We start from the raw sequence: 11,601 nt of genomic DNA on the forward strand, positions 1-11,601 counted from the left end.
TAGGTGCCGTTTGATTAAAATTGAACGCTTTAAAAATAAAAAAGTAATTAGCAGGAATAATCACTTTTTGATATTTGATTATAAAAATGATCAAGTGTCGTTATGTCATCGTTGTGTTGTCGATATATAATCAATACGTCACGTTACTGAAAATAATTATTTCTGCAATTAAATGTCAAAAAATGATCATTCTTGGTAATTTCCCAAAATAAAATAATGTGTAGTGCACAGGCTGGACCTACTGATTTGGTACAATACAATGAACTATTTAATTAGTGACAAATATTTGAACTAATAACTATATAGAATCAAAAGGATGTTAGCAGACTATGGAATTAGTGGCATATATTTGAATATTTAAGGAGGTTCTTTTCTCATCTAGTTGATTTAGGTAAAACAAATTGTTGTGGACTTTTGAGTAATCCGGGAAATCTATGGTGAAAATTAACTCTTGAAATCAAATAGTAAAGATTGTTTAAAATATCGGACTATTTGATAAGTTGGATTATCGAAGACAAACTCAAATTGAGTTCAAAATCTTTATATTACACACTGTTTTAGAAATCCCAGCCTAAGCCTAGGCGGCTGACCACTTTCCCGATTAATGCCTAAGCGTTTAGAAAATTAAAAAAAAGCGCCTAGACCTGCTGAGGCACCCGCCTAGCCCGCTCATATTTGCTTAGGCACCCAACTAGGTTGCAACTCAATTGGACATAAAATAAACTTTAATTTTGCATTTTTTTTAATAAATTGTAAGACTTGTTGAATACTTAAATGAACACACATTATATACTTGTTTCTCATGTTTTCATTATGTTCTAATACTTCATAAATATATGTTATTCTATTTTTTATTTTATGATGAAATTATATATATTTTCATGGCTAAAAAACTGTTTACTACCCTCATGTTTCGTGGTTTTCAATATTTAGTACATCAAGTTTTTTTCGTCTCAGATTCATACCTAAAGTATAAATTTTAGGACAATCTCATACATTCGTTAGTCAAATTGTTAAATCTATCGTTAATTGTGACGTGGCACCCATGTGGACAATGACTGGGCGCCACGTGTCATCCACGTTTTTTTTTCTTCTTCTTCTTCCTCTGACTGCAACTTTTTTTTTCTTCCTCCTCCTTCTTCCTTCCTCCTTCTTCCTTCTTCTTCCTTCTCATTCTCCTTCTTCTTCTTCCTCCGAATATGGGGAAGTTTTTTTTTTTTTTTTTTTTCTTCCTCCTTCCTTTCTCTTCTTCTTCTTCTTCTTCTTCCTTTTCCTCCGAATCTGGGTTGCAGATTCGGTTTTTTTTTTTTTTTTTTTTCTTCTTCTTCCTCTTTCTTCCTCCGACTGCAATTTTTTTTTTCTTCCTCCTTCTCCTTCTTCTCCTTCTTCCTTCTTCTTCCTCCGAATCTAGGGAAGATGAAGGTTTTTTTTTTTTCTTCTTTTTTCTTCTTCCTCCTTCTTCCTTCTTCTTCCTTCGACTATAACTTTTTTTTTCTTCTTCCTTCGACTATAACTTTTTTTTTCTTCTTCCTTCCTCATTCTTCTCCTTCTTCCTTCTTCCTTCTTCCTTCTTCCTTCTTCTTCATCTTCCTCAAAAAAAAAAAAAAAACCTTCATTTTCCCCAGATTCGGAGGAAGAAAAAGAAGAAGGGGAAGGAAGAAGGAGAAGAAGGAGGAAGAAAAAAAAAGTTGCAATCGGAGGAAGAAGAAGAAGAAGAATGAAGAAGAAGGGGTAAGAAGAATGAAGAAGAAAAAAGAAAAAAAAAACGGAATCTGCAACCCAGATTCAGAGGAAGAAGAAGAAGAAGAGGAAGGAAGGAGGAAGAAGAAGAACAAAAAAGAAAAAAAAGCCTTCCCCAGATTCGGAGGAAGAAGAAGAAGGAGAAGGAGAAGGAGAAGGAGAAGGAGAAGAAGGAAGAAGGAGAATAAGGGGAAGGAAGAAGGAGGAAGGAATAATGAGAAAGAAAAAAAAAAAAAAGTTGCAGTCGGAGGAAGAAGAAGAAGGAAGAAGAAGAAAGAAGAAAAAAAAAGAAAATAAAAACATGGATGACACGTGGCGTCTAGTCATTGTTCACATGGGCACCACGTCACAATTAACGGCAGATTTAACAGTTTGACTAACGGTTGTATGAGACTGTCCCAAAATTTACACTTTAGGTATGAATCTGAGACGAAAAAAACTTGATGTACTAAATATTGAAAACTACGAAACATGAGAGTAGTAAACAGTCTTTTACCATATTTTAATTATAAACAAGACACTTATTTACACGAAATATATATAGATTTACCTAAATTCGCCTAGTCTGCTTAGGCCCTGCCTAGCCACCTAGACGGTAGGCCCCAACCCGCCGCCCTATTAGCGCCTAACATCTTTTAGAACATCCCCAATGGGGGCTCTATCATTCATGAGGCTACTACATTTCAAGACTTAGCAAGAAATTTCATTCCCAATGAGCCGAAAAATGGAGCTAGATCTATCACTATGGCTAGCAACATCTTTTCTTGGGTAGCATAAAATCGGGCTACATCTAGCCCAAAAAAACAATGGGTCCCAAAAAAAGTAGCAACCCATGTAAGAAAAATTTTATCACTCTCTCTCCACTAGCGAATGAACTTAATACTCTACTTTTATTTTTTATTTTTAAATTCTTTTTTCTTACTTTTTTTTCTTGCAATTTGGCTAATTAATGATTTTTTTAAATTCCATAAGGATTAAAATTTTAAATTGATTTAACGTTCGTGGGCATTGGTGGGTGAAATTTTCAAATAATTTTTTTCAAAATTGTATGATAATAATTTACCAATTGGTGCTAGGTAAATTGTTGTGTTATACGTGAAAATCAAATTATTTTAGAGGGTGAAGTGGGGGGTTGGTTTCTTTCAACGGATGAGATTGAGATAAGAGAATATAATCCAACGAACGATTCATAAGTGATAAAATCTAATCTTGTCACAATTTGAACCTTTTAGGTTGAAAGGTTCATAAAAATAAAAATTTAAGATATCACGTCCAAAAATCAACTTAAGAAAAGCTAATAAAAAAAATCATCGCTTAATCAAATTACTACATAAATAAATATATATAGCCTCATATAGAGCCCGAAAGATATAGCTCCTCATTGAGAGAATTTCTTTTATAAAGCTCCAAAGATTTCTTGAAGCTCTAAAATGAGCTATATCCACTACTTTTCTAGCTCATATAGAACTCCTCATTGAGAATGCTCTTAGAACCTTGATTACATCGAATGAACCCTTTATTCATGTGCCAAGTAAGATACAATCAATGATAATTTCCTAACAACTCCCAGTTCAAATCATAGAAAAAATGGAGTTTTAACGAAAAACCCGCGGTACTGTTCTCTTTAACGAAAAACCATATTTTTACACTAAAAAGTCAAACCTGGTACTATTTACTTTACTCTTTATTTTATCCTTATCGTTAAAACTCAAAATTTTCAAACTATTTTTATTAATTTTCAAAATTTTCAATCACCGATTAGCTTCTGATCACTTTATTTTCAAAACGCGGGGCCCACTTACGTTTGGGTATTTAGTTTATTAATTTTTCTGAATTATTTTGTGTTTATAAACAAAAAAAAGTGAAATAAATTGCAGCAGCCAATAGGAAGAAGCGATTCCATTGCTTAAATTGAGCTCCAATCCAATGGCAAACATTGACCCGGACTGAAAGTTGCTTTTTCTAATTTTGGTATAAGACTTGGCCAGAAAGGTAACGCAGCGCAGACAGGCAGTAGGAAACGACTGTTAAAAATTAAAAAGAATTATCATAAATAAATCTACTAATTAAGATTAATTGATTAATTACTTTTTTTCCTTCTTCTAACAATGTTGCATATATATGTGTATATATATATATATATTTATATTTTTTTTAAATCAGTTGCATATATGTTGTTGTAACTTGTAAGAGAATATGATGGCATTTGGTTCGAGAAATCTCCTGATAATAGGTGATTTGTTATTAATGGATAACATTAACTTGTGATGTAGATGTGAGATTTTTTTTTCTTTCGGCTGGGTTGAATTTTGGAGAAAGGTTTATATTGCAGTCAAGGTAAGAGACCCTCTACCACAGTGGTAGAGAGGAGTGTGACCGTTGCACTACGGTGTGGGTTCAAATCCTGTCGGTTTTCTAATAAAAATATGAACACTATTATTCTATTGTACTTATTCATTTACCTTTTTATAAGTAGTGAATCGTCTTGGTGGATATGATAGACCTTTCTTCTTACTATTAATTTTTTTTTTTGGTCGACTCTTACTCTTAGTTTAACTTGTAATAAAAAAATACATTCACTCTATTAATATGGTACTTCAATAAAAAAATGAATATAGTACCCACCCACTCTAAAAAATAAAATAATTAATTTAGATTTAGAAACAAAATCGAACCGGATTAAGTTAAGAGGAAACAATAATAAACCAAACTTTGAGGCCACAGGGAATCAATGTTAGAACAATTTTAAAGCTCTGTTTACGAAGTAGATGCTGTTTAATAAAAAGGATCAAATATTAAAAAACTTGATTAATTAAGGAACAACAATACATGAAATAAACTAAATATTCTTTCGGGCCCGAAAATTAGAAGAAAAAAAAAGACTGAAAAATAGCCTTTGCCTAGTTGCTAGTCAGACTCTCAGACTTTCTCTCTCTCTTCTCTCTCCGTTTTTTTTTTTTTTTTCCTGAGTTGTAGTGAGTTGTGGGCAGTGAGCGCTGTAGTGCGACTCTTCATTTTAGGGTCTAATGGCGTGAGTGTGCGAGGCGGTCGCAGACTGTACTACCACATACACTCACAGAAAAACCCAAAATTTGAAACGCTCTCTGTCTCTCTAGAAACCCCATTGCCGAAAATCCAATCCCCAAAACGACATTGACATACAAGCAGTGATCGTCTTTCACCGATCGTTTTCCGTGCTTCCGAATCGTTTTCCAACGTGGGGTTTCGGATTCTGAATCTGGGTTCTCGTTGTTCTCCTCTGAAAAAGTATATATATTTATATATTTCTTGTTCTCTCACGTGTATTTTATATTAGATATATATAATATATTGTATGTTGTGTGTTGTATGATGTTCAAAATATCTGAGGAAGACAAGAGGGTTTTACAGAGGGAAGGAGGAGAGCTGGAAAAGCTCTGGAATGAGAATCCCACTAGGAATCAGCATTATTCCAGTCTTTTCCACCTCCTTCATCCTCCGCACCAACACCACCTTCTCGGCGGCTCTCCGGTGAGCAGAGCCTCTCTGCCGTCGGAGTTCTCTCCGTCGAGCTCTTTCTCAAATGGGTTCTATTCCTCCGGCGACGGTTCTCCGTCTCCGTATTCAACCCCATTTGAAGAGGCAAAGTATCAAACACCTTACGTGAACGGGTTGTGCCTCGACTCTAAGCCGCCCCCGGATGATCTGGGTTTGGCTGAGCGTTTCTATAGGATGCATATTGGGGAAGAACAGGAAAATGGGACTAAAAGGAGGGGATATGAGAGAGGCCCAGATGGGATTGGACTCGGTGGTGGGTTTTTTTGGGGGACTAGTCCTTGGAATGCTGAAAACTATGGCCTATTTGAGAGTTCTAAGAACAATGTTTCGGATTTTGATGGGTTTCAATCTGCGGGTTTGGGAGGTAGTGGGAGATTTGGTAGGACTATGGAGTCAGCATTGCTTGGATTGCAGCCAAAATGCGCTGTTGGCGATTCAATGGGGTCCTTTCGCAATCATATGCAACCCAATGCTTTCTATTCTGGGCCTAGTTGTGTTAAAAGAATGGAACAGGGAGATGGCTGGTATCAGAGGAACCCATCTAGTGCTAGGTCTTACCCTGATGAGGACTATTTTTGCTTACAGCCACGTGGAACAGATTCTAGTGGCGGAAAGGGTCTTATGTATCCGATGAGTTCCCCTCAGTTCCCCTCGGTTGCTAAGTTGAATGTGGACAATCTTTCACATAACCATTCAATGATAAAACAAAGGACTGGAGTGAATCCAACTAGTGGGATTCCTGAATCTTTCAAGTCCATGAATTGTGCAGGGGACTTTGAGGGTTATGGTTGCGAGGATAGTTCCATCATGCAAGGAAACCATTTGAATCACGCCATCAGTAAACCCAGCAAGTCTTCAAAGGGCTACAAGAAGAACTCTTGCACTAAGATGGCAATGCAGACAGGAGAGAAAAGCTCCAGACTTGATTCCGATTCATATGATGGTGGAAATGAATGCAGCCAGAGTGACAATAACTCGTTTAGGTCATTTATAAGTTTGAGTTCATTGGCTGAGGTCCAGGAATATATATATTTCGTTGCAAAGGATCAGTACGGCTGTCGGTTCTTACAAGGGATGCTTGATGAGGGGACTAGCCAAGATTTGCAACTAATATTTGACAAAATAATCAACCATGTTTTCGAACTTATGACGAACCCGTTTGGCAATTACCTTATGCAGAAGTTGTTGGATGTGTGCAATGAACAACAAAGAATGCAATTTGTAATCAAGGTGATAAAAGAACCAGGACAGCTTGTCAGAGTTTCCTTAGACACACATGGGTATATTCTTGATACTGTACTCATTTGTTGTCACTAAATTTGTATTGTTCTTTCTTTACTGATATCATGTTCCTGAATATAATTGGCTACGGTTTCAGGACTCGTGTCGTACAGAAATTGATTGAGACTCTGAAACCTGGGAAACAGATAGCGTTAGTTAAATCGTCCTTTGAATGCGGTTTTCTTGATCTTATTAAGGATCCAAATGGCAATCATGTAGTACAACGTTGCTTGGATTGCTTTAGCAACGAAGACAATAAGGTATGATTCTACTAAAATATATTTCCTGTTAAATTGACCAGGTTCAAATAGGCTCTTAAGAATAAATATCTTCTGAATGAATACTGTCTGATTCATGTTTTCTTCTTTTTCTGTTGCATTTTCTCACAAGTTTTATGTGGTAACCATGCAAATGCTAATGATAGTCAAGCAAAATTGTGTTGATCATTACTATTATGCAAAATTGCAAATACAATATTTTGTAAAGTCATGTATTTGCCATAGGTAATGCACTGTTTCAGTACATTATTTCCATAAACCTTCACATGTTCGCCGTATAATTTATTCCAATGTAACAAATAATGTGAACTTTAATGATGTTTCTTACTCATTGCTTGGGTAGCTGTAGAGTGTTTTTGTATAATACTGCTGGAAGTGCATATTCAAGGTGTGAACTGTTTCATCTGATGTGTTCTGAAATCCGTTGGTGAGGTCTACGCTAAAAAGTCAGTGGGGCGGGTTAGATGTATGCAAGAAATTATCATATATACTACTCTCCGTAGTATTGAAGACGTCAGTCTGAGTTTAAGGACCACACTTATCTGTAGTTGAGTTGTTAAAACCAAAGACTCAGTTTTCAGTAGCAGTGCTAAAACTTTATGAATCATATGTTACCTAGCTGTACATGGGAACAATGAGAAGAACCAGAAAAATCAAAGCAAAGAGATAAACTGGGGCGTTGTTTCCAACATGTTTTGCGCAAATCTAGTGTTCTATGGATTAGCCAAATTGCAAATTTGCTTCTGAAAACCTTAACGAAAAGGAAAGAAGCAGAGCTTCTGATTGCAGAGCAATGAGACACTTTTAAAGAATGCTTGATCAGATTCAATAGGTGACTGTAAGCCTGCTCTTAACGATCCTACTTGTTAGAACTGCATCACAAGATTGGCGGGATGGACTGGAATATATGTCTACTTTAAAAGCATTTTACAGACAGATACGAGATTAAACAACTTAAATTGCAAACAAAGCTTTAAGGACTGGTTATGTGCTTTCTGTAGGATATACTTTGTTTTTTGTTGAAAAGACTGAACTTATTCTGTTCATCTTTCTGTTAATCATCTCTTGTAGTTTATTTTTGATGCTGCTGCAAGATATTGTGTCGAGATTGCAACTCAACGCCATGGATGCTGTGTGCTACAAAAATGCATAGCACATGCCATTGGGAGACATCGAGATAAGCTGATCAATGAAATTTCAAGAAATGGGCTTCTCCTTTCACAAGATCCTTATGGGTAATCATTTACAAGTGTCTTCAAACTGTCATAATTTTTGTTCTTTGCTGCCCATAAACCCCTAATATGATATTGTTTGACAAATTTTGTTTCTTGAGGAACCAAAAGTTTTCCAGTCAGCAATTTCTTTGATCCACTTCAATGCAAACATAAGGCTGATCTCTTATATATTTACATCACGCCTTCAACCACTGCGTTACTTCATTCGTTTCCTCTGTTTTTCTAATCTAAAATTCAGTTTAGTATTTTACAAACTTCTATATATCCAAAATCTATCGAAATGACTAACGATTCATCCTTTATTCTGTGGAACAATTTGATTCGGCTTTATGACTGAAGTAAGGGTTTATTTTGTTCCATTTGCTCCGCAGGAATTATGTCGTTCAATATGTGATAGAGCTGAAGATCCCATCTGCCATGGCCAAACTGACTACTCAGTTAAAAGGAAATTTTGTACGCCTCTCCATGCAGAAGTGCAGTAGTCATGTTGTTGAAAAGTGCCTCAAGTATTTTGAAGAGAGCCGACCTAAAATCATCCACGAATTGCTCTCATTTCAGCGTTTTGATCAGTTGCTACAAGACCCTTACGCGAACTACGTGATTCAATCTGCTCTTGGAGTTGCAAAGGTTTAGAAATTAATCCCTCTCTCTCTCTCTCTCTCTCTCTCTCTCTCACACACACACACACACACGTCCTAATCGTTTTGTTTCGTTGCCAGGGCCCTCTTCATGCTGCTCTGGTTGAAGCAGTGAAGCCTCATACAATCTTACGCACCAGTCCATACTGCAAGAGGATTTTCTCAAAGGACCTTCTGAAGAAGTGATGTGTTTTAATCTATATTGGAGTGTTTGTTGTTGTTCTCTATGTTAATTACTAATAACTACTCTCTTTTTGGCCCTAGCTAAGATACGGGATGTTCGTCTAAATCTCTTACCGATCCTCAGATGAAGAGTGCAATTTTGGTTTTATGGATGGCATCAAGAAGTCTGAAGGAGTTAAAACAGAGTTTTGATTCGTTGATGCAGTTGCTTCTTGTAATATTCTGTTGCTTTTGTGTGTTGATCTGAACTTTGGATGTATGATATTCCACTGTCGAAACTGTGGATTTCTGATTCGATGTTGTATAAATGTGATGTTGGGATTTCTTTCTTGAGGTCGAGATGGTTAATATATGACCGGACAATCATCTCTTTCAGGTTATATACATAAACCGCTGCGTATTCCTCTCACGTTCAACTCCTATTGTGCTGCTTGTAAGTGACAGGTCTTGTGGGCCAAAAGTTGTACACAGCGATTCCATCCAGGAATTTCTTGCCTCTAAGAAACCATTCGCTTTTTCGTGGCCCTTAGTATTGCAAGGTACTCGTTGGAGTCAGCTTTCAGATCCTGGGCATAGAAACACTCATCAAATCCAAGCCTCAGCGGATTCCGGTCAAAAATGGGATTACGTAAAACTCAACTGCATACCTTGCTGATGTCACTCCCGAATTCTTTTTTTTGCAGTGATCTAGAGTTGCATTGATCTGTGCTTTGCTCCACGTAGCCAGAATCCTGATGATATCGTCATCGTTGTAGGCCTTGTCTGAGATCTTTTCATGGAGCAGCTTAGCCTCGGATTTTGCCGATGTGAGGTCCACCTTATCTCCCTCGTACTGTATGAGCTAACAAGAGGGGCCAAAAGCTGGGAACAAAGGTAGGTAATAAATTAGTAATTCTATCAGTTGCAAGTTGTTGGTTTAATCAAGCATGCATTTATTTGTTAATCTTTTATTTTATAATCCAGATGTAAGTTTTCCCAAAAAATTTCTCCAAAAGTTGGTTTGTTACAGCCTTTATTTTGAAAAACATTAGCCAATGACCAAATTGCCCTCCCATATAAATGAGTTATTGCCCCTCTGATAAGACCTCAATCGACCTTGACTCTAATTGCAAGGAGAAACTACAACTTTCATTGAACAAGAAACTGATACAAATTCTTCACACCAACCTCCATTACAATTGATAGCTATATAGCCTATTTCTCAGCTCATCTAACCAACTTACAACAACAACTAACCATGGTTTACAATAACCCAACTAACAACTAACCAAGGTTACAAATATCAACAAATTATTAACCCTCAATAAAGAAAATACAAGTAACTAATGGCGCGTTTACTAATCCGTAATCAAATTGAGAGGAATCGGATTGATGAGGAATTTGATTGAGGAGGAATTGAAATGAGGTGGAATCAGAATCAGATTCTTGTTGAAATTGTTTACTAAAACTGTCTGGAATCGGAATACAATTTCATAAAGCTGTTTACTAATTCAGCAGAATCGGAATATAAACCAGTATGATTACTAAAATGCCCTTGTCCCAAATCAAATATTTTATATACTTTTTTTTAATAAAATTTGATATAGTATATAATAGTAACAAACTGATTCTGCATTGAGTAACAAACTGATTCTCCATGAAGTAACAAACTGATCCTGCATGAAGTAACAAATTGATTATGCATTGAGTAGCAAACTGATTCTGCATGAAGTAACAAACTGATTCTGCATTGAGTAACAAAATGATTCTGCATGTATTTACAGAGTTACTTTAGATCGATTGAATTTACTCTAGGTCGACTGAATTAATCAACTAACCGTTCCAGAACGTTAGATATGGTAGCGTGAAAATGGAAATAATACTCTAGGGTTAAAAGGATAATCTTGGAAATAATGAAAGTAGGTGAGGGCATAAAAGGAAAAAAGTTAGCATTCTGATTCCCCAAGCCATCCGGAATCCAAATACCTCCTTTATCTTAGGAATCCAAATAAGCCAAATATTGGAATTGGATTCCAAAATTTGTGTGGGACCCACTAAATTTTGATTCCTCCAGATTTAGTAAACACCGGAGTATACCGTAATCGGAATTCAATTCCGTTTCTTGATTCCGATTACCCTTACGTAAACGCGCCATAATATTGACTGACCAATAGAGGAATGCCATCTAGCTTCCTAACAATTACCCCCTCATTTGAGAAATCAGCCTTGTCCTCAAGGCGTAAAAGCTGGATATTGAGTAGTGAAATCTTGAATATTTTCCCAAGTGACATCTGCAACAGAATGTCCTTTCCACTGAACCAACCATTCTGGCACTAGTGCACTACCATGCTTCATCACCCTTTTATCTAAAACAACCAGTGGAGTTGCCTCTACCAACCCTTCATCTTCAACTACTGGTAAAGGCACATTAGGAACCACAAAATTTCCCAATTGCTTTTTTAGGCAAGATACATGGAAAACTGGATGAATCTTTGAATTGGAAGGTAATTTCAATATCTAAGCAACATAACCCACCTTTGCAAGTATTTCAAAGGGGCCATAATACCTGGGTTGCATTTATTAAAAGGGTGGGAAGCTAGAGACCAACCTAAGATAAACAAAATCATCTATTGCAAATGATCTTTCAGTACGGTATCAGTCTGATTGCAACTTCATTCTGGATTGTGCATCTTCCAAATTCGACTTTAAAAGAGACAACACTCGATTTTT

General features: G+C 36.4%; 1 protein-coding gene across 2 annotated transcripts; it reads left to right on the forward strand.

Annotated features, from left to right (window-relative positions):
• Positions 1-4,703: 4,703 nt before the first annotated feature.
• LOC126631594 (putative pumilio homolog 7, chloroplastic) lies at positions 4,704-9,221 on the forward strand. 2 transcript variants are annotated; one of them, XM_050301716.1, is made up of 6 exons: positions 4,704-6,557; positions 6,656-6,818; positions 7,908-8,071; positions 8,443-8,698; positions 8,791-8,891; positions 8,979-9,221. In XM_050301716.1, exons 1-6 carry the CDS (start codon positions 5,089-5,091, stop codon positions 8,995-8,997), a joined length of 2,172 nt encoding a protein of 723 aa, XP_050157673.1. In that variant the 5' UTR covers positions 4,704-5,088; the 3' UTR covers positions 8,998-9,221. The 2 variants fall into 2 exon arrangements, with proteins under 2 accessions (XP_050157673.1, XP_050157674.1); XM_050301717.1 differs by having other exon boundaries at positions 8,791-9,221.
• Positions 9,222-11,601: the final 2,380 nt, after the last annotated feature.

This window comes from Malus sylvestris, chromosome 8 (genome assembly GCF_916048215.2).
Source record: "Malus sylvestris chromosome 8, drMalSylv7.2, whole genome shotgun sequence".
Lineage (NCBI taxonomy): Eukaryota > Viridiplantae > Streptophyta > Magnoliopsida > Rosales > Rosaceae > Malus > Malus sylvestris.

Excerpts from the sequence above, each read along its gene's own strand:
- LOC126631594 (XM_050301716.1), top strand. The coding sequence starts at position 5,089 with ATGATGTTCAAAATATCTGAGGAAGACAAGAGGGTTTTACAGAGGGAA. Across the intron at positions 6,819-7,907 it reads TTAGCAACGAAGACAATAAG|TTTATTTTTGATGCTGCTGC; the intron begins GTATGATTCTAC and ends CATCTCTTGTAG. Across the intron at positions 8,072-8,442 it reads CTTTCACAAGATCCTTATGG|GAATTATGTCGTTCAATATG; the intron begins GTAATCATTTAC and ends TTTGCTCCGCAG.